This window comes from Chionomys nivalis, chromosome 8 (genome assembly GCF_950005125.1).
Source record: "Chionomys nivalis chromosome 8, mChiNiv1.1, whole genome shotgun sequence".
In the NCBI taxonomy this organism is placed as follows: domain Eukaryota; kingdom Metazoa; phylum Chordata; class Mammalia; order Rodentia; family Cricetidae; genus Chionomys; species Chionomys nivalis.
The window spans coordinates 68,623,946-68,650,808 of record NC_080093.1 but is presented as its reverse complement, the minus strand read 5'-3'; the positions used below and the strand labels follow the sequence as shown (position 1 = coordinate 68,650,808).

The 26,863-nt window shown below is 49.8% G+C and overlaps 2 protein-coding genes across 4 annotated transcripts; one reads left to right on the top strand and one right to left on the bottom strand.

The window, feature by feature from the left end:
• The first annotated feature begins 833 nt into the window (after positions 1–833).
• Positions 834–6,587, top strand: Slc5a2 (solute carrier family 5 member 2). Its single transcript, XM_057777960.1, has 14 exons — positions 834–953; positions 1,466–1,537; positions 1,614–1,718; positions 2,486–2,650; positions 2,931–3,036; positions 3,545–3,625; positions 3,747–3,976; positions 4,288–4,423; positions 4,658–4,765; positions 4,896–5,046; positions 5,164–5,332; positions 5,409–5,624; positions 6,149–6,278; positions 6,364–6,587. Exons 1-14 carry the CDS (start codon positions 834–836, stop codon positions 6,585–6,587), a joined length of 2,013 nt encoding a protein of 670 aa, XP_057633943.1.
• On the bottom strand, positions 5,759–26,845 carry Rusf1 (RUS family member 1). 3 transcript variants are annotated; one of them, XM_057777961.1, is made up of 13 exons: positions 26,523–26,845; positions 26,188–26,302; positions 21,181–21,226; positions 19,784–19,816; positions 19,442–19,547; positions 17,193–17,294; positions 10,947–11,017; positions 10,679–10,863; positions 10,527–10,584; positions 9,098–9,168; positions 7,576–7,719; positions 7,397–7,474; positions 5,759–7,015 (listed from the first exon to the last, which is right to left on the bottom strand). In XM_057777961.1, the coding sequence occupies exons 1-13, from the start codon at positions 26,811–26,813 to the stop codon at positions 6,918–6,920; spliced, it is 1,398 nt and encodes a 465-aa protein (XP_057633944.1). In that variant the 5' UTR covers positions 26,814–26,845; the 3' UTR covers positions 5,759–6,917. The 3 variants fall into 3 exon arrangements, 2 of the variants coding, with proteins under 2 accessions (XP_057633944.1, XP_057633945.1); XR_009057575.1 differs by lacking the exons at positions 5,759–7,015; positions 7,397–7,474 and adding an exon at positions 7,964–8,132 and having other exon boundaries at positions 7,598–7,719; XM_057777962.1 differs by lacking the exons at positions 5,759–7,015; positions 7,397–7,474; positions 7,576–7,719 and adding an exon at positions 7,729–8,132.
• Between the last annotated feature and the right edge of the window lie 18 nt (positions 26,846–26,863).

The following is a 26,863-nucleotide window of genomic DNA, read 5'->3' as shown; positions in this document are numbered from 1 at the left end:
GGGCAGGTCTTATGCTCAGGAGTACCTGGTCAACACAAAACAGCCTCCATGTTTTCTTTTCTTTTTGGTTTTTCTCTTTCTTCTTTCTTTCCTTCCTTCCTTCCTTCCTTCCTTCCTTCCTTCCTTCCTTCCTTCCTCCCTCCCTTCCTTTCTTTGTTCCTCCCTTTCTTCCTTTCTTTGAGAGAGAAAAGAATATGAAATTGATTAGGGAGGGGGAATCTGTGAAGAGCCGTGGAAGGGAAATGAACATGTCCAAAATGTATTGCACAAATTTTTTTTAAAGTAAAATTTAAAAAAATTCCTGGGGTAGATCATAAAGAAACTAGAAAATATTTGGGTTGAGAAGGGCAGGGGAGCGGTGAGAGCAATGTGATTTTATTCTAGGTTTTGTATGGCAGATATCAAGGTCCAGCAAGCCTGGGCAGTCAGTCTGGGAAGCATGTACTCCCTTCTGACTGTCATGGGGAGCTATGGAGGACTTCTGGGCAGAGCAGCAACCCTGCCAGCATTGGATTAGAACCTAGAGGCTGGCTAAGCCAGGCTCCCTACATTGAAGCTAGAGGGTATATTTTCAGAGAACACAGGTAGTGACTTGTCTGGAACACTGGGGATAGGATGCAGCCTAAACCCAGAGAGATATGCTCCTGAACTCAGAAGGGTCCAGCGCCCCAGGACCAGCCTTCGGCCTTGACAGAACCTGATTCAGCTAAATAAAGCTGGGGAGGAGGTTGAGACCTGGGGGACTTGTCGGCTCAGTGCTCCTGAGGTAACCATTAATCTTTCCCCTAGGAGAATCCAGGGACTAGCCCTTTGAGGGGCAGATGCTGGAGAGAATGGAGAAACATATGAAGGATGGCTCTGAACTTGGGGAGCAGAGGGTCCTAATTGACAATCCTGCTGACATCCTGGTCATTGCTGCATATTTCCTGCTGGTCATTGGTGTTGGCTTGTGGGTGAGAAGCTGAGGGAGTTTCGATAGGGAATTGCTTCTGGGGCTTGAGGGTAAAGATTAAGGGAGACCTCAGAGAGAGGTGGGAGAAGTGTGCTCTATTTGAGGGAGAAACATGGTCTAGTAGGTAAGCAAATCTTTAACTCTTTGTCTTCATACGTTCTGGACTGTGCAAAAGAGGGTGGGGGTATCGGTGGGTTTTCATTAAGAGAAGCGTTCTTAATGAGGTCTCTGTTTCCCTGTCTGCATTATGGCTGCAGCCAATATCTGAAGCCACCGGGTAAGTCAGGCTGAATTCAGCCATATTTAGGTTCCAGCTCTAAGATTGCTCTAGGATTAGTACCTGGGTTGTTCCAAGACTCTGGGAGGAGGTTGGGGGTAAGGGGACAAGCAATCGGGGGAGTCTAGTGCTAGTTAATCTTCAGCCTGGAACAAGACTGAGGAATGTGTTGAGGAAGCTAATGAAGGCCAAAGACGTGCCCCAATCCCAGTCCCCCCCCCACTTCTCTTTCCCAGTCTATGTTCAGAACCAACAGAGGCACAGTTGGCGGCTACTTCCTAGCAGGACGAAACATGGTGTGGTGGCCGGTGAGAGGGACTGGGCCATGGGATGGGAGGGACCCTAGAGGAGCAGCCTAGCTCACCCTCGTTTCTGACCGTCCAGGTTGGAGCCTCTCTGTTCGCCAGCAACATTGGCAGCGGTCATTTCGTGGGCCTGGCAGGGACTGGTGCAGCAAGTGGCTTGGCTGTGGCTGGATTTGAGTGGAATGTGAGCGCTTCTTTTCTATAATAACCCACTCCAGTGGAAACCTCTGGAAAGATCACCCCTTGGGGATGCTCCTGGTGTGGGGATATGAACAAGCTGGAACAGCCCAGTTGTGGGGTGAGGTTGGGCTGCGAGCAAGGATCATGTGCTAGCTTACAGGCAGTGGAGTACAGGTAGGTTATGCTCCTGACTTCCTGGATACGCCAGCATCTGTCCTTGGTGGTCCTTGACCTATGTACTCCACTCTGAAGTGGGACAGGCAACTCACAGTGAGAGAAACACCTATCCGGATGTTCTTTGACGCTGTGGCCTTTGAGCATCTCTAGACTTGAAGTCTTTGGCAAAAACCTGGAGACCCAAGTCCTGGGACTGGTCTCACCTGGGAGGGTTGGAGAGATGAGAGTTTGAGCCTTCTTGGAGGAGACCTCTGAACTGAGCCTTTGAGGATAAAATTCTTGGGTGGGTGGAGGAGAGGAGGAGCCCCACAGATGCTGAGGTCAGTCTGAAGAGCCAGTGTGCACAGGTTTATTTGCTAGAGAGGTAGGGAGGGGCCGTGAAGATCTCCTTGGGGGAGACTGGTTGGAGGTAATGGTCTGTGAGCGCACAACCGGCTCTAATGAAGATGCCAGGCAGATGTCAAGGTTCTGTTCCCTTCTGGCTCAGGGCCCAGGCTCTTCAGTTGGTGCCTTCTGGGTCCTGGGTGTGAGGGTTAGTACAGACCCGCTTGAGATGCTAAGACAGTCACGTTGGGCTGTCACTTGTTCCCACAGGCGCTCTTTGTGGTGTTGCTACTCGGCTGGCTCTTCGTGCCTGTGTACCTGACGGCAGGCGTGATTACGATGCCTCAGTACCTGCGCAAGCGCTTTGGCGGGCACCGTATTCGCCTCTACCTGTCGGTGCTCTCACTTTTTTTGTACATCTTCACCAAGATCTCGGTGCGCATGCGTGGTGGGCAGACCCACCCAAAGGAGGTCTTCTGGGAATTCTGGAGGGGCGGGACCCCAAAGAATCATGGGTGGCGGATGGTGGGGTGGACGAGAAAGAGCTGGTCTGAAAAGCTGTGGGCATAGTGATTAGGGCCCGGGAAGACTAGGTCCTTGAACAGTGAGTGGACTTTTGAGGTGTGGCCACATTGGATGGATGGTTACAGCGGCTGGAGGTGGAGCCAGGTCACTACCTTTGCTTCTGATCTGTGCATTTGTTCTCTCCTGGAAGGTGGATATGTTCTCTGGGGCGGTATTCATCCAGCAGGCCCTGGGCTGGAACATCTATGCTTCTGTCATTGCACTCTTGGGCATCACCATGATTTACACCGTGACAGGTGACTGGCTGCCCAGGGATGGCCGTGGGGGGCGGGGGGCTTGGGGGTGGTGAGAGAGATCTGGCTTGGAGATGTTTTAGAAGCTCCTGCCCTTCTTAGATGTCTGAAGAGCTGACTTGGTCGGTCTCCAAGACCTTTGGGTAAATGCAGTGCAGTTCCCAGGTTCCCGGGTCACACACAGAATTGGGTGGAGTGGTGCCAAAGTGGCTTGGAGGCGACAGCAGGGTAGGATGCAACCAAAGGCTGAGTCTAGAGGAATCACGCCCCCCCCCCCGCCACCCTATTCAGCTGAGAAAATGGGCCTAGGAGTATACTGTGGGAATCTTGCACCGCATGGATTCCTGGCCAAGAAAGCATTGGTGGCCTAGAAAACTCTGCTTCCTGGCGCTCTAGTGCACAAGCCTAGCATCGTTTTTATAAAACTTGTTCTCTGGAACGGGTACTTGTAAAACATGGGTGCCAGGGTCCGGCAGCTGCGCTGTCTTCCACTGACTTGGGGCCGTTGCAGGAGGGCTGGCGGCATTGATGTACACAGACACCGTGCAGACCTTTGTCATTCTTGCTGGGGCCTTCATCCTCATGGGTTACGGTATTTACCTAACGGGGGCAGGGCATGGATCTGTGCTGTCACAATGCTTTTAACCTCGGGGCTGGAACCTTGCTTGTCTCTGCCATGGGGGCGACATCCCCTGACAACCTTGCCTGCACAGCTTTCCATGAAGTGGGCGGCTACTCGGGTCTCTTCGACAAATACCTGGGAGCAGTGACTTCACTGACCGTGTCCAAGGATCCAGCTATTGGCAACATCTCCAGCACCTGCTACCAACCCAGGCCTGATTCCTATCACCTCCTGCGTGACCCGGTGACAGGAGATCTGCCGTGGCCTGCCCTGCTCCTGGGGCTTACCATAGTCTCAGGCTGGTATTGGTGCAGCGACCAGGTGAGGGAGGCTGGCGTTTGGGGCGGCGTATGTGCACATACCTGGGACAGAACTTTAAATGCCCTGTGCTGACTGGTAGGTGGGCCTGACACCATCCTTTGGAGTTAGGTTGAAGGCAGGCCTGAGCTGGACCTAAAAGAAGTCAGAATCCACCTGCAGGATCTGAGAATGGAGACGTCGTAGGGACTCTGTCGAGTTAGGGGTTGGGTATGAATTAGAGTAGGGGTGAAGGCTAGTGTTGAGTGGAGGCAAGGCCTGTGGGGGTGAGTTGAGGTTCAAATGACCCAGAGTTGAACACCCCCACATCACAGGTCATAGTGCAGCGCTGCCTGGCTGGGAAGAACCTGACTCACATCAAAGCCGGATGTATCTTGTGTGGCTATCTGAAGCTGATGCCCATGTTCCTTATGGTCATGCCGGGCATGATCAGCCGCGTTCTTTACCCAGGTAATGTCTGCGTCACACCAGCCTCAATGGGACTGTGCCCCATTCAGCAACCTACCTTCCTGTGCAAGAATCCATGTGCCTGTCTCTTATACTGTCCTAAGACTTGGGAACCTGGTATCACATCCTGCTTCCCATCAGGACCACCATCTCTGGGATCTCCAGTCCACGCTAGGCTCCAGGGATCCTCATTTCCCAGTCACAGTCTTTCCTAGCCGCCTATGGCTTCTCTTGCAGATGAAGTTGCGTGTGTGGTACCCGAGGTGTGTAAGCGGGTGTGCGGCACTGAGGTGGGCTGCTCTAACATCGCCTACCCACAGCTTGTTGTGAAGCTCATGCCCAATGGTGAGAGCCGGAAGTGGGCCGCCTTTGGCCAAGCCTGCAGGGACTGCCTCTGGGAGGGCCACCTCTTGCCAATTCTTCACCACCTTGAACACACCGACGGCTCTGGCCTGACAGCTCTTGTTGGCCACAGGTCTGCGTGGACTCATGCTGGCCGTCATGCTGGCTGCGCTCATGTCCTCTCTAGCTTCCATCTTCAACAGCAGCAGCACGCTCTTTACTATGGATATCTACACCCGCCTGCGGCCTCGTGCAGGCGACGGGGAGCTGTTGATAGTTGGGAGGTACGGCCTGGGTCCCAACCCCTGCCCCACAAATGAACCTGGGGTGTGGGCACGAAACACCAGCAGGCTGATGGGGAAGGTGGGGCCTCGGTAAAACCTGACTGCCTTCAACCGCAGGCTTTGGGTGGTATTCATTGTGGCCGTGTCGGTGGCGTGGCTACCTGTAGTGCAGGCAGCACAGGGTGGGCAGCTCTTCGACTACATGCAGTCCATCTCCAGCTACCTGGCACCCCCAGTGTCTGCGGTCTTTGTGCTTGCCCTCTTCGTGCCCCGTGTTAATGAGAAGGTGAGTAGGGCATGTGCGTGTGGGCTCCGGGTGTGGCTTGGGTACCCAGGGTAGGCTAATGCTGTTTCTCCGGCAGGGTGCTTTCTGGGGACTGATCGGGGGCCTGCTGATGGGCCTGGCACGGTTTATACCCGAGTTCTTCTTCGGCTCGGGCAGCTGCGTGAGACCCTCAGCGTGCCCAGTGCTCCTCTGCGGGGTGCACTACCTCTACTTTGCCATCGTCCTCTTCGTCTGCTCCGGCCTCCTCACACTTGTGGTCTCCCTGTGCAGTGCGCCCATCCCACAGAAGCACGTAAGCTGCTCCGGGGGAGCTGGGAGACCAAACATGACCTGCATGGGATGGAAGAACCATTGCCACCCCTTTAGCCAGTCTGCTTCAAGGAACGCCCACAGAGAAATTCCATACTGAGTGTTGGTAGGGGAAGCTGGGAGATCAGTGTGAAGCTTTATTTTCAGGGCAAGCACATTTACTTATGTGACATTCTGGAGAAGCAGAGCAAATGACAGTGGGAACACACTGTGATCAGAACTCTAAGATTGGTCTGAAGAACTACAGTTCTGGGTGTAGGCAAAAAATTTGGGGTGAGACATGGGGGCAGGGCCAATGACTTTAACACTTAGATGAAGAGCTTGGGGTTCAGTGAAGGCAAAGGCTATCCCAGAAAGAGGAGTAAAGAGGAGTCTTGAGTGAGCTGAGCCTAGACAAGTGTGCAGGCCAGGGTCGGGGCTAGGGAGGCAGTGACAAAGTGGGTACGCCAGTGTAGACCTGGGGTGGAGAGCAAAGCTCCCACCTGTCCCTTCTCCCTAACTCCCCAGCTCCACCGCCTGGTTTTCAGTCTCCGGCACAGCAAGGAGGAGCGGGAGGACCTAGATGCTGATGAGTTAGAAATCCCAACCCCGTCCCCTGTGCAGAACAGGTGCCAGGAACAAGCAGTGGAGATCGAAGGTGAGGCACGCCCCAGCAAGTGTCCTGGGTTAACTAGGGGAGCTAACTCCCTCCAGACTAACTGTGGCCTCCCTATTTCTTCCAGACGTCCAGGCCCCAGCACCGAGCCGGCTCCGTCGGTGCCTGCTCTGGTTCTGTGGAATGAGCAGGAGTGGGTCAGGTAGTCCTCCACCCACTAGTGAGGAGGTGGCTGCGACAACCAGGCAGCTAGAGGACATCAGTGAGGACCCTGGCTGGGCCCGGGTAGTCAACCTCAATGCCCTGCTCATGATGACCGTGGCTGTATTCCTCTGGGGCTTTTATGCATAAAGTCAAATTTGTTCAATACCATGACTGCAACCAGGACATGCCTGAGTCTCACAGAAAGTGAGGGTGGGGACCTTGTAGTGGATCCCAAAAAAGAAAAAGGGGCAAGAATGTGGAAGGAAGAAACTGGTTCCCTCCTCTTTGCCTGGGGTCCAGTCCATTTGATTGGTTGTCACTCTCCACAAGATAGTGGCCAACTGGCCATAGCAGTTTGCCTATGCAAAAATAAAGTTGCCCTTCTAATATCCTGCTGTGGCCGAAGTGTCCTTGCTCCAGGCTCCTGTCCTGGGTTCCAGGCTCCTGTCCTGGGCTCTGGGTCTCTAGCCGGGCTGCTCATAAGACCTTCTTTTCTGGAGACAGGGGCCATGTGGCCCTCCACTCATCCACTTCTAAATGGTGTTTCTCAGTCTTCCAGCCAGCAGCCTGCAGTCCTACAAAGAGGTCACAGGGTGAGGCCAGGAAGGAGGCTCTGGGCTGAACCTAGGGACAGGTTATGGGCGCAGAAACACAGGCTTGTGCAGCCTTTGGCACTAGTTGGGCTCTTTGGTTGGAATTATCTATGGCAGAAAATGAGGTTAAATTTTCTTTGCGTAGTTAGAGCTGAGTCATAGCACATGGAAAATGGGCAGAATGAAGTAAATGCTTTAAGACCAGCTTGGTTTATAGGCTATCAATATTGGTAGAGCTTCAGAGACCATTCTGCACAGCAATCCTGCAGGGAGAGGACAGACTGAGACCGAAGATCACAGAAAAATCAGTCCTTTACCTCCCAGGCAGGGCCCACGGCTGAAGAAGCCCAGAGCTGGGGTTACCTTTCAAGAACTTTGGGAATAGCGTGTCCAACACTTGATGTGTCTCCCTGACGAGAACCCAGTTTTCTTTCTTAGGACCTGGTGGGCGTGAAAAGTGGAAATTCTCATATCCTTGTCAAGACAGACACCCTTCCCTTCTCACCCCTGTGGTCGTCAGCCCTAGACCACGAAGCTCTTACCAGCCCGAGCCTGCTCCCTCAGCTCTGCGAGCTCTTTTGGAAGGGGTCCATCTTCCTGCAGGGCTCCAAGAACCAGCCCGTGAGTGGCAGCCCGTAAGATAGCCTCAGGGCCAGCCACTTGGCTCAGAGCAACCTGGACCTGGTCTGCAGAGCCCCAAGGGGTAGATAAAGATCAGAAAAGAACTATTTCTCCAGTGCCCTCCATTCACCTTTCTGAGTTACTCGGTGCCTGGGGTCACTGCCAGGCGTGGGGTTCCCACTCTTCCCTGGTTCACTCAGTGCCTGAGGTCACCGCCGGGCATGGGGTCCCCACTCTTCCCCGGTTCACTCGGTGCCTGGGGTCACCGCCAGGCATGGGGTCCCCACTCTTCCCTGGTTCACTCAGTACCTGGGGTCACCGCCAGGCGTGGGGTCCCCACTCTTCCCCTTCCAGCTCCAGTTGTTTCTTTAGCAAACTGAAATGCTCAATTTCCAAGGACAATTCCACAGTAGCCTCCAAGAGGTAATTTCTCCCTTCACACACCACAAACCATCAGAAATCGTAAGGACTTGTTTCCCTAACAAAGAACTCAGGGTAAGAGACAATGTGACCTCCAGAGTCCAGTGGGCCGCAGTCTTATTTCAATGTTACAATGCACAAATTACTATTTACATAATTGTAGGGCCATATTATACAGGCCCATATTTCTACATTGTATGGCGGCCAGACTTTCAGGCCAGTTTGCACCTGGCCACACAGAAGGGGGTCACCTGGCCTTTCCAGACAAACTGACACCATCCTAAACAAAGGGTCAGGATCTGCTAATGTCTCTTTGCTCCTTCTTTGTGGAGACTGCCTGGGAAGAGGTGTTGATTCAGTTTATGTGACAGAGCAGCCATAGCTGCTAACGTGACCTAAGTCTCGCTACCCAGAAACAGAATGCTAATGAACTTCCCCTTCAGTTTACCCTTTGATATAAAAGCTTTAGGAGAATAAACGCAGATGATCTTCAGGATGTGAATGAACCATGGGACTCCCTCTTGATATTGCTCTGTGAACTGTGCCTCACTTATTCCCACGCCTCTACACTGGTCCGAGAGATAATTTATGTTGGGGCTGGACCCCGACTCATAATCACCCCATGCAATCCTTGGGAAAATGCCACAAGTACTATGGCAACTTCTGTGGCTTCATGCTATAGATCACTGCTTCTCAACCTCCCAATGCTGCAAGCCTTTAATACAGGTCTTAATGTTGTGGTGACCCCCAACCATAAAATTATTTTTGCTGTTACTTCATAACTGTAATTTTGCCAGTTATGAATTGTAATGTAAATGTCTGATATGCAGGCCGTGACCCGCAGGTTGAGAATAGGTGTTATACAGGAACATAGTGAATTCATTAGGCATGAAGCTATCAATTTGAATGCACCAAACTTTTAGTCTAGGCACTCTCTAGGACACTAGGCGGACTCCAAACTGTCCAGAGATTGAAGGCCTGGAGTAGACAATTAAGTGAACTCGGAGCGCGTAGGGCACTCACTGTGTGACTGGTTCCAGCGAAGGAGGTAGGGTTCCCGATGCCCTTCGATGAGCTGCTTCAGCTCGGAGACACTGATGGAGAGAAGCACGCACTGGGGCGGGGGAAAGCAAGGCAGGGGGACCCACTTGTCAAACCGGTGGCTGCAACTGTCCGCTTGCCATTGTCCCTACTCGCTGCTCATTCGTTTTTCCTAGCTGCTGCTTCACCTCCACCCCACCCCTCCATTCTCCCTACGCACCGCCCTTCTTCTATAAGCATCGCTTTTGCTGAAATTACGTAGCTTTGCATATGCACATCATGCACACCGATCACTCAAACCCTCCCCTCCCCCATCCACCTTCCTTCTCCCCACAAACCTCCCTCAGTTTTGCTATTTATTTTGTTTCGTGCTCACTGAGGTTAAGCCAGGTCCTTCTTTATGAACATGGACTTGGAGCTATGGTTGAAGCCTGGTGGGCTCAGCAGAGGAGGCACAACTAAAGACTGACTTCCCCTCTCACAGAACGCACTGATAGCTAACAAACAGTCTCTTCCTTGGCCACCTGGCAGAGCCAGCTTTTGTGGGCTTAGTGCCGGTAACTTCAGCTGGGAGTAATGACCGCATGGTTGTACTGTGTAGTGCTTAGTTTGTGGCAACTTGACACAACCTGGAATCAGCAGACAAGGAACCTCAACTAATGATCTGCCTTGACCAGGCTGGCCTTTAGATATGTCTGTGAGATACCGCCTTGACTGATGATTGATTTGGGAAGGACCAGCCCACTGTGGGTGACACCATCCTTACACAAGCGGGCCAGGTCTGCATAAAACAATGAGCTGAGCATGAGCCAGCGAGTGAGCTGGTAAACAGCATGGCGTCTGTCTTGGTTCTGTCCTGACTTCCCTTGATGACTGACTGTGACCTGGAAGTATAAGCCAAATAAACCCTTTTCTTCCAAAGCTGCTTTTGGTCATGGTGTTTATGATAGCAAAAACAGTAAAGCTACCTAGTGTAGAAAATGTATTTCAGAGCTCTTTATCCTATCCTCCAGCTCTTACATACCCCTGTCCCCTATTCCACAACGCTTCTGGAGCCTTGGAGGGGATGGTGTGAGGGACTTGTAAGAATGGCTCTACATCCTCCGTTTATTCTCTACCTTTGATGGCCATGAATCTCTGCACTCAGCACCACTCACAAGGCGAGGCTGATGGCTGAGCTTGTCTAAGGCTATGCAAGGGCATTTAGAGGGCAGTTTGTTGCTAAATCTACTCTGTTCTACCCCCTGCTTCCTTCAAGTGCTCGGGCAGATCTCTAGGCCTGCACATGACAACAAGACACCTAGGACACGACACACAACAATACAGACCAAAGACCAGCATGTGACCAAAAACAGGGCCATGTGGGGAGTGTGGGAAGCAGCAGTGAGGCAGGGGACACCGGGCCACTCACCTGGAGACCAAGTGGTGTAGCGGAACACCCAGGGACAGAGACAGGGATGGCCAGAAACCTGTAGGAAGCTGCAGTCAGAATGCTCAGGCGGGGGGGGGGGGGGGGGGGGGAAGGCCAGGAGACAGGGGCATGAGACCAAAGGGTTAGCTGACCTGTCCACAATGGCTCCATCTGATTGGCTGAAGCAGGCTCAAGTACTTCTCCCCTCTGAAGGAAGTGCTTTAGGACCAGCTGGAGCCGGCTTTCATTCAAAGTCTCCAGGACGAGGGCTCGGACTGCCCGGTAGTTGGCGTAGATGTGGAGGGCAGTCAGGAGGATGAAACATCCAAAGCTGAGGCTGGGGCAAGAGAGGAAGGCGGCCAGTATATACAGGAAGAGGTGGAGGTGGGCATCTTTGCTCTGGCCTTACTCCTGGCTTACCTCGGACAGTCTGATACCAGAGGAAGCATCAACAGGCTGACGAGGAGCCCAGCTAGGTTCACCACTGTCTCCTGGAAAATGGCAGAGGAGTTGAGCATTAGTGGGCTTCCTTCAAGGCAGAAGGGATGGCCCTGGGTGCTTTTTATTACAATCCTTAGTGCTTCAGAACCAACCAGGGCTCCCTACCTTAACAGGAGGGCCAACTACAGTTTTTGTATTGTGGTGAGAGAGCTGCTATTTAAAAGATGCTGGGAATTTCTCTGCTCAATAGACACAGTGCCCTCAGAACACCCATAGAACATATCTCTGCTGTGTTCAAGAGTCTCCTGAATCCCTGCACTGGGCACTCTTGGCTGTGCACAACCAGTTTTCCAGTGTGTTGGGAAAGGTGGACCCTCTTATTGCTTGGGGTCCTATACCGGCAACAAGGAAGCCCAGGACAGCAAGAACAGGCTTTGACTTCGGCTTGTGGACCAAGGTTCCCAGAGCCCTGATAGTGGGCCGGATAAAGACATCCTGGGGGAAAGAGACCTGCTGCTTGTCCCAGTGCATTGCTCAAGAGTAAGAATTAGGGTCCTAACTACTGGGGTTCTGGGAAAAGCTAGTCTTGGCAGACAGGGCCCCTGAGGCTCAAGAACTCTTTTTGCTCCCAGCTTTCCTGGCAAGAAGGTAGACTGAGGTGGACTGAGGGGATGAAGGCCACATATGAAGTAGCAAATGAGGATGAAGGTGCTTAGGAGCTCAGGGGCAGACAGGCCTCTGCGTTTGTTAGCAGAGAACATCAGTTCCAGCAGCCACGTAAGCGCAACAACACTATGTGAGCATGTGAACACAGAACCCGAGAGAAGCTACCTCAAGACAAACGTGTGAGAGGAGCCAGGTTTCAAGGAAGACGCACGCCCTTCTTTTCTTGGCATCAGCTGACAGTGGGGAGGGGGCTGCGTGTTCTTTGTGGACTCTTTCCTCAGCTCACCAGCCCACTTCCATCCTTGGTGCTTTTACCCCCTTTAAATAATCTCTTTCTACTCCATGTCTAACTTAAAAGTTCTGGCTTTTTCTCCATCTTCCCCCCTGGAGGCTGCCGGGATTTTTCATTTAACTTGCACTGTTTTTCTCCTAAGCTCTAAGAAAATCACCCTTGAGCTTCCTTCTCAGTCTGGTTCTAAACTCTTTCATTAATGAGACTCAGAACCCTCACAGGGAACATTAGCTTCCCCTGTAAGATGCGGTAACCAGGAAGGATTCCAAGGGAGTCCCCTAAAGATTCAGCTCCCTGTTGTCCAAGGTTCCTTTTGAAGCACTCAGTCCCCAGGCTTTCTCTTCTGTTCTGTCTCAGGTCTCGAGGATCGGTGCCCACATCCCTGTAAGGGCTGGAGGGCTGTGATGGCAGAACCAGTCCCCGCTTCCTAGTGGGCCTGTCTTTCCAAGTGAGTGATGTGGCTTCAGGATGTGTGAAGGCACAATGACAACCAAATCACATAGGCAAGAGAAGACAGCCAGGACATGCACCCACCCGCAGTGCCCCAGAGACCCTGGCAATCCACTCTGCCCGCATCCATCCGCACACCCTGGTCTTCTCTATTTCCCTTTTGCCCCTCTCACCCTTTGTATCCTCCAGACCCACCGACCAAGAGAAGCAGCTCTGGGCACAGAGGCTGCTATGAACTGTGTACCTGACCCCAAGGGTTTAGTCAAGCGGGGCCCAGGCAAGACAGAAGCACCACAAAAGGGTGCTGAGGCTTGGAATCAGGATCAGCTCTTTTAACAACTTCATGTAAACAAAAAGCTGTCTGCATATCCCTTACAGTTCTGATGATGTCTCTTTTGCTTTATAAGATCTACAAAATCAGACTGAAACCATGTCAAATACCTCTATCTTATTGGTAAACAGGTTTAGAATTAGATCTCAACATTTTTTTGCGGCAGAAATGGGTTCTGTTTATTATAATCTTTTTTGGTTTTGTTTGGTTTTGTTTTTGGGGGGACAGGGTTTCTATGTGTATCCTGGCTGTCCTGGAACTCTCTCTGTAGACCAGGCTGGCCTCAAACTCAGAGATCCTCTTGCCTCTGCCTTCCAAGTGCTGGAATTAAAGGTGTGCCCATTACTGCCCAGCAATTATAGTCTTGATATAATATGATGGATTATATCAGTGTGATGGAGACATTGTGCATTTTTAAACTTTATGTACTGTTATAATCAATTCACACTCAGATGGTCCCTTAAAACTCTTAGCTCCATCTACCTAGGTCCCCCATCACCCTCCAAGGCCTGAAGGTTAACAAGAGTGGGGATCCCAAACTCCCCCGCACCCTGCTCTATGTGATGCCTATCTCCCTAGTTTCTCTTCCTTTCACTACCCACCTCAGGTCTCTATCCAGGTTAGTCCTTTACTAAGAAGGGGTATACCGTCTCCGGGGTGTCCCCACCATCGTATGATAAAGTGAATGCCCATGCCCCTCCCTGCAGGATCTTACTGTTTACTGCTTGGAATGCTGGTACCTGTTGGGCCCTCCCAGATTACATGTCTGGGTTCTACTTCAATGGACTCAGGACTAAAGAGTGCACCAGGAAAGATGAGCTCTAGAACTGAGTGGGAGATACGGTGGCTTTGGGTCCTGACTATGCTGCTCGGGAAACTTAGGTCTCTGCAGCTAAGGTAGCGCTGGATGTCTACTGATTTACCTCTTAGATGGCTTCTCTGTAACAGGAAAACATTTATCTCCAAGTGAAATGATTCTAGAGGTAAAACCCAAACAGAAAACCACACCCACTTTGTGATTTAAAACCAAAGAGCTTGGAGCCTACTTGTTCTTCGCTTTTCTTCATTTTTGTTTACTTTTTAGAGCATCTTAGGAGACCATGTTCAACCTCAGCTCAGGAAACACGTCAGAGACGCTGGCAGTGGGGATCTGCACCCGGTGGTTTGGAATGATGAAGGGAGGAAGAGATGTACTGGGGAGGGGAGCACGAAACAGTGTTTCCAATTCTTTGGGGGCTACACTTGGGGGCTTATCCTCAGGGATGCTTGGGTAGGTAAAGACATGGAGATTGGTCTCGGACCCAGAGTGGCATCAGGGAGCAGTATACTTTATTTCAGGGGCTCTTGCCAGGTGGGCAAGCACAAGAGATACTTTAGGACTCTGGGCCCCCACTTGGTTTTGGTTTGTGCACATCTGTATCATGTTACCATACACTGAGTAGCTGGGCTCCTTTGTCTGCATGTACTATGTGCGTGCATGTGCGCGCGCACACACACACCTCTTCAAACACCGTATTCCCTACACATCGAGGTATAAAGAATAGAAAGGCCAACCTGGCCTGCACTGGTTTGGGGTACATACAAAGTAAGGAAAACTGTGTCCTCTAGTAGCCTTTTAGGGAGAATTCCCTATTTAGCATCTAATGTCTACATAATTGAGTTTGCATATGACTAAAATTAGAAGCATATGAGAAGAGGGTATACACAGTAGAGAAATAATTAAGTAACCTAATCTATTAATCAAAATATCGAACAACCCAAACTATGCCTGTTATTAACCAGCTCCTCATTTCCTTAGGCCCTGTAGAAAAGACACCAGGCTGTAGCCCAGGGTTCCTGAGTATTTTCACTCATACGGCCAGCTGTCAATCTTGACAGGGTATCCCATTTTAATCTCTATGATAGCTTAGCTCCAAATAAAATTATCTTGCTTCTTGTGCACATTTCTGTGGGCTCTTATTTCCAGTTCTTGGGCTGAGAAGCCAAGAATCTGGAAACCCTCAGTCCAGACCCCAACCACTGACAAACACAAGTACTGCCTCTGGCCAAAAGATAAATCTTAAACTTTAATGTCTTCCTATAGTTGGCTTTAATTTGTAAAAGTCAAGGGAAATGATCTAAAGCCCTATAAGAATAAAGAAAGCTTCCATATACTTCAATGTCTATAGTGTCTCTGGCGGGAAAATGCCTGGACCCTCAAGAAAAATACTGTTCATGTTCCTTTTCAATCATAGACCCCCCCCCCCAAAAAAAAAGCTAGAAGTATCTCTGGAGACTCCCAGACAGCAGTCGGCCACATCTAACTCTATGTCCTCCTGTGAATATCTGTTGTCTTATGGTGACTTACAAAGACCCCAACTACCCACCCCACTTCATAGCATGTGCTAAGCCTCTCTGGTGCACCCACCAATGTATTCTAAACTTCTCTTTCTTTCTTCTGTGAAACTATAAAAAATGTAATGAAACTGCTTCCATGTTGAACACAGAATTTGGAGCAATCTAATTCTGTGCTCCTGGGCAATGGCTACTCAAAATGGCTTCAGAATAAACTATCTCTTATTTCCTTTAAGATGACAGCTGTGGTTTTTTATGTTGACAATTGTGCCCCTCCTGATCCTGGTATCATCTCACAGAGTCTATGTGGAACACAGCCTGCAGAGTACAAACAGGAGGGGCTATAAAGACCACTGTACGGCTGGACGCTCTCTGGAGTCTTTCCTTAGCTTGCTAGCCACTGCTATTCTTGGGAGTGCGTCTTCCTTTAACAAGGTACTTCTATTCCACGTCTAACTTAAAGGGCCTTGACTTTTTCCCTCATCTCTCCTCCAGAGTCTGCTGGGATTTCCACCTAACATCTGGCTATGTATTTCTCTTAATTATTCCCGAGCTTCCTTCTGAGTGTTAGTCCATATGCCCAGAAATGAGCACAAGCTGGACTATGGGAGGACTTCTGGTATTAAAACAAAAGCAATCACATTTCAGGAACTTGTGAAACAGGTTTTCTGTCCCCCAAAAGGAGTCATTTCCCTTGCCTCTGGCAGAACACAATATGGCTCTCCACTGACACGTACCTGTGGATTTCGTATCGGGTCCATGCTGACCTCCAGGCTCCTGTCCCTACTCACAAGCACTGTTACACATTTCAAAGCCCCACACTAGCACCCTGGCCCCTTTCTTTACACCCTGTCTCCCCCACTCTTGCTGCCCTCACTACTTCCCCTCTTGCTACCTTACTATCTCTTGCTATCTCCACTCTTCTTTCCTGATGTCTCTCTCACCTCTCACGCAGGTAGTCCTGGCCATGCCCAGTCTACTTCCTTTCTTTCTGTTATGGATTCTTCCAGATGTTTCTGGATAGTTCCTCTCTCTTATCTACAATAAAAACTTAATAATAAAAATAATAAAGTGACCATTTTAGTAGTTTCTTCCCTGAGCCCCCTCACAGACACTGAGTCTGCTTCTAAATTATTTTATTAATGAGACTAAGAACCTCGAAAAGGGCACCTCACTTTCCCCAGAAACGAGCAGAAAGCAGGGCCAGCTGTAGGCCTGAGCACATGGTCTACGGGGCCCTGGTGATGCCCCTTCTCCCTCACTGAGGAAGCTCTGAGGCAGGACTTGGGGGGGCAGGGAGATGCTGGAGAGAAGGGTCTGGATTTTACTTGATCTAGTTCCATTGCCTGGGAAGAGGGGCTTGCCCAAGGGTATCTAGATGGACTTGGGACTTCCTATGCTTTTAGTTTCTTATTTGTGAAATGGTCACGATAGGTACAGTAACACTGTGAAGACTGGACTGAGTTCATGGAGAGGATACACCTGACCTGTGATTGATACTTTACAAATACTAGTTAAAGATTATGAGCAAAACAATGTAAGATAAGGCTATAGGACTGGATAGAATAGGTTTTTAAACAGATCCAACAACTACAAGAGGGACTAATCAAAGAATATCACTTCACATTCTGGGACCTGCCCCAGCCTTACCCTCCTCAACTGTGAAGCAGGGACCCTAACAGTGTAGACTCTTCTGGGCGGGTGTGAGTTAAATGAGAAAGCCTTAGCGAGCCCTTAGCACAGAGTTCGGTCTTAGGGCTGTCCCTCTCAGCCCTGGTCTGCTCCAGACTCCCACAGTCAGGGGGAGGTGCCGGGCCAGAAGGAACGTTCCAAACTACTGAGTGGAGGCCTCTGGCTGGTGGCCATAGCAACCTCGCATGCTTAGTACACCTCAACTTGGCAACTGTGCTCAGCACATCCAGCTCCCAGGATGGGGATGCAGCCTACAGAGGGCAAAGGTTTACTCTTGGCCACACAGGCCGGGAGCAGGGGCTGAACTCAGCTTGAACTTGTCTCTGAACTGTGATGTCAGATTTGCCCCCTCACCCTGGGTCACAGCAGGGACACTCACGGACCTCTTTCCATATTTCCAAACTGTGAACTGTGCTGGCCCCTTCCCCACCTCATTGTCTCCCCAGTGCTTGATGCTCACCTGGCTGCTGTCCTTAGCTGACACATCAGCCATGTTGTTTCTTCGGGCCTGGTGCATGGTCAGCGCAGCTCGAGTGGCCCCACCAGCCACACCCACAATGCACTGGGTGGGAAAAAAGAGAAGCGTGAAGGTCAGAGCTGCCACGTGCTGTAGAAACACGGACCCTTCTGTGGATGAGCACATAAATAACTCAAGCCAACCAGAGAACGGCTGGTCTCTGGTGACCCCTCCCTCCAGCAAATTCCATGTCTTTAGGTACATCTCCCTATCCTATTTTCTTCCATGAGAAAAACAAAAGCCTTGCCTGCCAATGTCACCGTGGAGCCCTGACTGGAGGGAATTCCAACTCCCTTTCCTCCCCCAAATATTTTTTTCACCCTTTGAGTCAGGGTCTTGTCATTTAACCTAGGCTACCCCAGAACTTGCAGTAGTCCTAGCCCAGGCTCCAGCACGCTAGAGTCACAGGTGTGTGCCTCCGCAGAGATTGTGTCCTTTAAGCCACACCTCCCGTCACCTTTCTTACTGGAGCTGCGGCCTTAAGTCCTTTCTTCTCTCTGCCCCACTTTAACCCTATTTAGCCTTTCAGGACAATCTAAACTTACTCCAGAAGGCACTTACACCTCTCCTGAGATCTGTAGATAGCAAAGTCCATTAACTGCAGTCACTAGTTGGATGACTTTGCTCATCAAGCCTCTTGTAGATGACAAACAATGATATGCTGTGCTAAAAAACAGACACGGCTTCTTGATGAAACTCACGTAGAGCTATTAAAAACAGAGGAACTAATTTGTTCAAATTAAGAGAAAAACGGTACAAAATGAGGCTGGAGGATCTAGCTGGCAGGGAACAATCTGGTCCAAGTAGAGCCTTGGAAGCTTTAAGGTTCCCAAAGAACAATGGGCCAGATAAGTAACCCCATTGATTTCCACCTTTACTATTTTTTTTAAAGATTTATTTATTTATTTATTTATTTATACAGTATCCTGCCTGTAGGCCAGAAGAGGGCACCAGATCTCATTATAGGTGGTTGTGAGCCACCATGTGGTTGCTGGGAATTGAACTCATGACCTCTGGAAGAGCAGTCAGTGCTCTTAACCGCTAAGCCATCTCTCCAGCCCCCTTTACTATTTTTTAAATAAAAAATGTTTACTTATTGTATGTGTGTGCATGCGTGTGATGATGCATGCATGGAGGTTAGAGGAGATTTGTAAGAGACGTTGGCTTTCCTTCCACCATGCTGGTCCCAGGGATTGAACTCAGGTTGGAGGCTTGGTGCCACCATCTTACTGTCCTTGCTCTAGTGCAGTATTTGATAGTCACACGGGCCTCAGGAGCAGTGGAGTGCAGAATATCAAAGACATGGCAGAAGTCACATCCCTTGGGCCACTGCTACAGCAGTGGTTCCTGCTGGGGTTTCCTACCTTGTTAACAAAAGCAGGGGTGAAGGACAAGGTGTGAGCAGAATTTACTGCTTGTCCTTAAACAAAAAGACTGCTTAAACCCAAACACCCAAAGTGCCTGCTTGGGTGTGGTGTTGCACAGACTGGCCCTTGCGATGGGTCCAGGACTGGGTCGTGAGGTTTTACTGTGTTCTATGCGCCTGACGGTAGTGGGCCTCTTTCCTCAACAGAAGGAGCTGCTGAGGGCACAGAGGGAAGCTTGTGTGGGCGTCAGCGGCCCTGCCGCCTCTCCATCTGAACCTGACACTGTGCTGTGACCTGTGGATTGCCGTGTGCGTGACTTCTTGGTCCCAGAACACCTTCCCTTCACCATAAACCCCTCTTCTTCAGAACTCAATCTAGGCTGGGCCTTTCTATATACCCAGACCATTTCCCATCTGGTATGCCCAGAACTGCAATTCCATAAGTATTTGTTTAATTATGTATCATTTCCTTTAAAGATGGGAGAGTCTGTGGTCTGTACTCATGCAGTAGGCATGGAAAAGATGTTTTACTGAAGGATGAAAAGTGGCAAGGAAGCTACCCCCAGACACTGGTGTGAGACTCCCTCCAGCTCTCAGCTCAGGGCCACCTCACCAGTGTGGTGCTCCCAACACGGCCTTGCACTCGCTGGCCGAGGTACAAGGACTACCCTGTCAAAGGAGGATCAGAAAGCCTGTCTGTGTCTGAGTAGAAACACATGAACTTTGTCCCTTTTTAAGAAGTGCCTTCAGTACAGGGCCCAGGTAAGCCATGCATGGCATCATTAAGGATGGTACCCAGGTATAGAAGTGCCCCAGACGTGGGTACCTTGGCTAGGTTGCTGATACTGACAGTCATGGTGAAAAAGACTGGGTACATAGGAGCCATAATCTCCAGGAACATTGCTATATCGTTGAGGACATCAGCAAAGAGCCTAGGGAAGGACCAGAGGTTAGAGGTCATAAACGAGAGACTTTTGTTTGTTGTTTTTCAAGACAGGATTTCTCTGTGTATCTCTGGCTATCCTGGAACTCACTCTTAGACCAGGCTGGCCTCCAACTCACAGAGATCCACCTGCCCCTGCCTCCCCGAGTGCTGGGATTAAAGGCGTACGTCACCACCACCCAGTTTACAAGAGACATTTATAACTGCGGATTTCCCCATTCTCACCTCCACTGCTTTGCGTTACAGTCCAATTTGCTCCTGTAGGGGATAAGAGGTTGTTACAGTTTAGAACAAAGGAAAATGCTGTGGGCTGTAAGGGAATCGCACTACATCACCATGAGGTCTTAAGGACTCGGGGAAGGAAATACACTTTCAACCAGACAGCTGTGGCCCTGGCGCTGTCAGATCACAAATCCTCTATCCCAGGTATCGGCCACGCCCTGCTGCAGCTCGGTGATAGCAGCTGGTAAAGCCTCGCAGCCCTTCCCAGCTCAGCTGCAGAATAAGCCCAGGTCCCTATCTAGTGCTGGCTCCATTCCCTTGAGCAACAGACTGGGCAGACTCAGCCATACGGTGTGAAACTCGCTGCTACTCCTTGGAAAATCCATGAAAGTCAGATCTCTGTCTGGGGGATTTGAAGGTGTTCCCTTTGGGCTCCCCTTGTCACACTACACATGCATGGCCACCATCTCTCCTCACCTGACTTCTCTCTGGGTTTGGAAGGGAAGGCCTGTTTCCTTCTATTGGGACACCACCACACTGTTCTTGGTAGGACGTTATATCCTTCCTGCAAGGCAGGAAGCTGGCTCTCTCCGGGAAGCCCTTTGGAAAGGTAATTCTGTACCTGCTTCTCTGACTGGTGTTTCATTCCCACCATCACTGCTGCCTGAAATATGACCCTTAGCTGGGAGGACCACCCATCTCTGACCACTGCCGATCTCTCCCTTACTGACTCCAAGGAAATAATCCTGTTTCCTGGCTGTTCTCCCGCTCTCTGGGCAACCTTTGAAGAGGCTATTCCTGGGTCACCCTCCTTTTCTCCTTTTCTCCTTGTTCCTTCAAAGGTAAGTAGGGCAAAGTTCACATACCTGGGACTCTTCACACCGCATTTGGTGTAACTGCAGGTTACAGATAGCTAGCCCAGGTTCTCTTGGCTCACAAAACAATAGGTGGGTGGGAAGGGAGACCAAGGCAGATGGCTGGGTGCTAATATCCAGGCCTAGGATATTTCTCCCTCTTCTGTCTCCATTCAGTTTGGGGGAACTGAATCCAGGGCCTTGCCCATGGCAGGGCAAGTGTTCCGCATCTGAGCTATATTCCTAGACTCGCATCTCCAAAATGTTCAGTCCTCCCCAGTGCTTACAGGGATCGGGGATGCTACAAAATGTTCAGTCCTCCCCAGTGCTTACAGGGATCGGGGATGCTACAAAATGTTCAGTCCTCCCCAGTGCTTACAGGGATCGGGGATGCTACAAAATGCGAGTGGGACACAAAACGGTAAACACTTTGCATGGATTCTTTTCTCCATTGAACTTTCTCCAACAGGCAAAGGCTTGTATTATTACCAGTGCCACTGGGAAGTACTACCAGAGCCAGCTGACTGGGAAGAGAGACACACTTACCCCTTCCACCAGGCAAAGATGATGCGGCCCAGCATGCCCGTGGAATCTGGGGGGTGAGAAGAAGGCGTCATAAACAAGGAAGGAGCTGCAGGGCAGGACAGACACCGGCGCTGAAGTGGCTGATTCACTTCCAGTCACACTGCCCTTGGGACAAACTCTGAGGAGTGCACTGAGGTCAGCAGCTTTTCGGTTTGTACGCGTGAACTATGTGCCCACGTACAGAGTAGACAAGAAATACTGCCTGTAGCATCGCTAGACAGGCACCCTATAAGGTGAGTTGCAGCCTCAGCCTGCAATGCTGTTAATAATAGCAAAACACTAAGATGATGCAGGTGTGTAAAGGGGACTCATAAAACCTTGGTAGAGCCACTCAGTGGCACATTAGACAGTGAAAATGACAGGATAACAGAGATAGATGCTTAGCACTGCGATCTTGCATGAAAGACTAATTCATAGAAACGGTACACAGCACAGCACGCTCTCAGGAAGCTGCACAACTGTAGGGATGAGGAATACATGTCTATTTGGCACAACTACTCAAAATCTTGTCTAGTGCACCGCCCTTCCTATAGCAAAATGGTAGAACTGAGAAGCTTTGCCAAAGGTAAGACTGTCTGACCCACAGCAAACATCTGCTAATTCAGCCCATCCCATTGCATGAGGTGGAGCAGGAGGATTGCCAGGAAGGAATGTTTTAGAACCAGGCAACCTCCCAGAGACTCCCAGGGTGGCGCTGGGAAGGACGGGCTGAAGAGGTGGAGGACTCGTCTTGTTTGGGTTTGAGGGCACAGACCCTTAAATGAGAACACAGAGGGAAGGCTGTGGGAATGTCAGTGGGGAATTTCCCGCCATATTAAACTGCAGGCAGAACTTCCCCTTTCTTTACAGAACCCTGGACTCGAGGGGTATGGGGTCGCCCTTCCCTCACCACTACAGTCTGTCAAAAGCTATTATGTGCATGACACTTTCCTATGCTGTCTGCTTCATCTCTGCCCCTGCCCGGTCCTGGAATACTCACTCAAGCAACTTGAGAGATATCCTACTTTCTAAAACTTACTTGAGCTTCTTCCTTCAAGTAAAAATTACATTATAAACAAAATTTTTATGTTTGAGATTTTTGTATTATATCAATTTTTAATTGTGAATATGACGAGATTACTATTGCTGATTCAGAGGGAGTCACTGGGACAGACTCCATTTCTTCCTCTTAGCTGCTTACTTACAACAGAGCACATATCCAACTTGAGCCATGTGACGGAAGCAAGGGGAGGTCTGTGGATCAATAAAGGCAGCCTCTAGGGCCTTCATTACAGTCTGGAGACTGGCAGTATGGTAAAATAATGACATAATGTCCTACCTATGATCTGAAAGTCAATACTATCTACCAGAATAGGAATCTTAATTCTCACTTCCTCTTCTTGGTCTTATAATTAGCAGAGTTGAAGATCTGGACATTTCTCAGTCTAATGATGAATTGGTAATCACCTATCCACAAATTATATGTGGATCTACTATAAATCCCTGCAAAGGAGGGGCAGTTAAGAATGGGACGCACAGCTTGCAAACTGCCTTTGCCTGACGGGTTCCTGACCCCAAACCACACTTGCAGGCTGCGTCTGGATGGGCAGTGCGAGGCAGTGCCTTTCAGGTTCCCTGATCCCATCATCCTCCACAATATCTCCACACCTGAAGGTTCAGCTCCCATCCAGCATCTCATCCGCTGGTTCAGGCATGAAGCTCCTGGGCCAGCTTAACCGAAGGCCGGCCATAATCTCACATCAGACACACAACCAAAGAAAGAAATCCACGTGTTCAGGACACATTATAAAAACACAGCAAAATAAAAGGTCAACAGAGTACATCCCCACTCAAATCCAGTAGTCCTCCAAAAATATTCTCCAATGAACCCAGGACACCAAATATAAAAGAACCACAAACTTTAGAAAAGAATTCAAGGAGCTTGAGAAAGACTCAAAGAACAAGCTCAGTCACCTAAAAAAGATAACGATAAATGCCTGAATGATGTCCAAGAAAACACTAATGGAGACAATTCAGTATCTGAAATATTAATTCAGTGAAAAGTCATAAATATTGAAGAGAACTCAAGCTGAAATTAAGATGGAATTGAAAGACTCAATAGCCTAATTAGAAAGCTCAGGAGGGAAGCCTTGTAAGTATAAGGGGTCAAGTAGAAGGTCTGAAGATGGAGTAGAGGAATTAGATCACACAAGCAAAGGATGCAAAAAATAAAAATATATAAAAGGAACATGGAAGAACCGTGAGACACCATCAAAAGGCCAGATCTTTGAATTATAGGAACAAATACACAAGAATCCCAGGTCAATGGCATAAACTAGGTCTTCAACAAGATCATAGAAGAGAAATTCCTTAGCAAAAGGGAAGATAAATCAATACAGATACAAGGAGCACACAGAATGCCAAAGAGACAAGGCTAGAGAAGAAACTCCCAGGACACGCTATAGTAAAGCCCTTCATATACACAACAGAGGGCAGCTGCTGAGAGCATCAAGAGAAAAACCACAAGTCACTTATACAGGAAAACCCATCAGTAGAACAACTGATTTCCCATGGAAACTTCAGAATCCAGAAAAGCCTGGGGCAATGTCCTTGACCTACTGCCAACCTAGACTTTTATACCCAGCCAAACAGTCTGCCATAGTTGAAGCATGGAGAAACAGAGGCTAAAAGAACCCATGTACGCTAAACTAGACACACAGAGAATACCAGAAGCAATGTTTTGGACTGAAGAGAGACATCAACACAGCTGAGACTATGAAAAGAAAACAAATGATGCAATAATTACTGAAACACAGTAAACAGAAAAAAATAACATGGCAACGATCATCACATACCGTTTAACAATAACTTTAAATGTTAATAGTTTCAACTCTCTAATCAAAGACATAGGTTAGCTGAATAGACGAAGAAACAAAATCCACCAACCTATCAGACACATCTCCTATCTTCAAGAATGGGCAAAACCTTAGAGTGAAAGATTGGGGGAAGTATTGCAAAACAGGAACAGAAGGAGCATTTCCAAACCCCTTCTAAGAAGCCAGTGTCAGTCCAATACCAAAACCAGTAGAGATACAGCAGAAAACTACAACTACAGCCAATCTCCCCCATGAACATAGATGCAAAGTCCTCTATAAAATACTTATAAGCAGAATACTGGTATATAACTAAAAGATCAAGTTGGCTTTATTCCCGAGAGGCAAGGATGGTTCAGCACATATAAGCCGATAATACAAGAAGCAACTCTCACGGTGTCTGAAAGAAGTATGGGCGGTACCAAGGGAGAAAAGTCACCAACAGTTCCTCTCAGCTGTGACACCCACCAGCCACAGTGACCAGACCGGCATGATAGTGCTGGTAATAAAAAGGGGATGGTTAGAAATGACACTAAACTCTGATACTGGCTAAAATACCGACCCAGACTTCAACTGCAGCTTTGAAAGGTGGATAACAGGAGAGCAACAGGAAAGATGAAGTTCAGCACAGTGTGATTTCTGTGAAAAGGACTAAATCGCCTAGAGTTCAAATCCAGGCTCTACAACTTACCTATGTGTAGTCTTCTAATTCTGCGGCTATGAAGTGGGGAAAACAGCAACACCCGTCCTACGGTTACTATGAGGTCTAATCAGCAAATGTGAAGACTGCCATAGAAAGGCACGGGCAGCACCTAGTATTAGCATTGCCATTGTTAAAGACAATGAGGACAAGCCGCCACCAATCACTTCTGCTCTGACAGTGCTCTGTCAAGAGGTGACCCCTAGTTAGTGTGCCTAGTTCTAGCAGTTAGGCATACACAGAAGCCTTTGGTTCTCCAAAGGGTCCAAGGAGGCTCTCCAAAGACCTGGCCAGGCCGCTGGATGCGCCTGACCCTAGGTTTCATTTAAATACCTGTTGTGTCGGGCGTTTGGTTCACAGATCACGCAGGTCCGTGGAAGAAACAGGGTCACTCTAGGATGATTTTTGCCTTTTCAGTCACAGGGGACTCAGCTTCCCGTGAACTGACAGTAGCTTTGTAGGCTTTTTTATGGTTATAAAGTTTACACTTTAGCACATCAAAACCTCTTATCCAAAACTCCTCAAAGAGACAAAAGCCAAAGCAATTCCCAGCCACAGGACATCTCAGTTTTCTGAATCCTCCTGCAACCAAGTTTTGCATGGGCTTTGAAGCTTTAGGGAACACTCAGGTAAGATTTACACACTTCAAACCAGAAGGTAAGGGACATAAAAGGTAGCAGTCACAAAAGGCAGATCAAGGCATCAAACCAGCTGCAAAGCTCAGCGGGAACTCCCCTTACAAATACCACTGGGGAGCAGCAGGGACAGAGGCAAGAAGACTGAGCCCTCCTAAGTGTGAAACATGTGGTGAGTTCCCTTTTCTCTGCTTCACTCTCTAGGTGGCATGGTGCTAAATTATCTTTTTTTTTCCTTGGTGATTTTCTTTTTTCGAAAAGCTATACACTCTCGGCACATGGTTACTGTAATCATCACTAACAGTACCGTCTTCTACTCCGAGGAGTCAGAATACATTTTAACCTTACCAGTTTGGAACCAGCTATGTCCCCTTTTCCCCACTTGAAGTATCTAATTTTCACCATCCTGAGAAGCTGGCAGCTTTATGTAATAAACTGCATTTTTTTGCAGTTCCGCACAAAGCAGGTTTAAAGTTAATTTAAGGATGAGGGATTCAGATTCTGAAGTTTGCAAGGGTAACAAGTTGTGCCTTTTGGGCTCATTCACTGATGACCGTATTCAACGCGCAAGAGAATACTGTTCTAGGCATGGGGACACGCGGCTTCGGTGTACTGTCTCATCAGACAGCAGACCACTCACAAACACACCAGAATCTGTCGGAGGTCAGAACGCTGCGGAACGGCAGTACTAGGGTTTGCAGTGGAGGAAAGAGGCCAGAGAGAGAAGGCGGGTGTGTGTGGGAGAGAGACCAACACGTAAGGCTCCCGGGCTCTGGCTCACCTTTCAGGAGCCAGGTAGACGTGGCAGCTGAAACAGAGGCTTTTGCGTCGCCTACCCCCAAGCCCTGCAACACTGCCTGGGTGGCTAGGGAGCCGGAGAGGCTGGAAGCAAAGGCCTGGAGAGAGAAGAAGCGGAGTGAGGGGTGGTCGCGGGAACACGGAAGCCTGCTGTACTATACCAGATCTCACCGGTGGTGTGTGACCTGGAAAACTGTCAGGACTCTGCGGTGCACGCCAGCCTTCCATGTGCAAATGCAGACCGCAGGGGCCTGTTCCCCTAGTCCCCAGCTGTAAGCCGCCGACACCCCACCCGCCACGGTAGTCGGCCGGCCGCACCTGCACCGAATCCCACAGCTGGTAGGGCAGGTAATCCGGACTGACGCTATCGGGGAAGCCCTGAGGCAGCAGCACGGCTCTGAGGCCCGAAAGCGCGGGCAGCGCTGCCCAGGGTCCCCCGCTTCCCGTGTCCTGCCCGGGTTTCGCTGTCGGGGCCCGGGAGAGCCAGCCCCAGCGCCGAGCCCCGTCCCACTGCAGGCTCCCGTCGGCGGCAGCGCGGCAGCCGCGCGGGGCTCGGGAGCCGAACTGTTCTGTGCACAGCTGCATTCGCAAGCTCGCAGAGTCAGCCATGCCCAAGCTCAGCCGGCCGGTCCAAGTCCAACGCGGCAAAAAGCCGGACG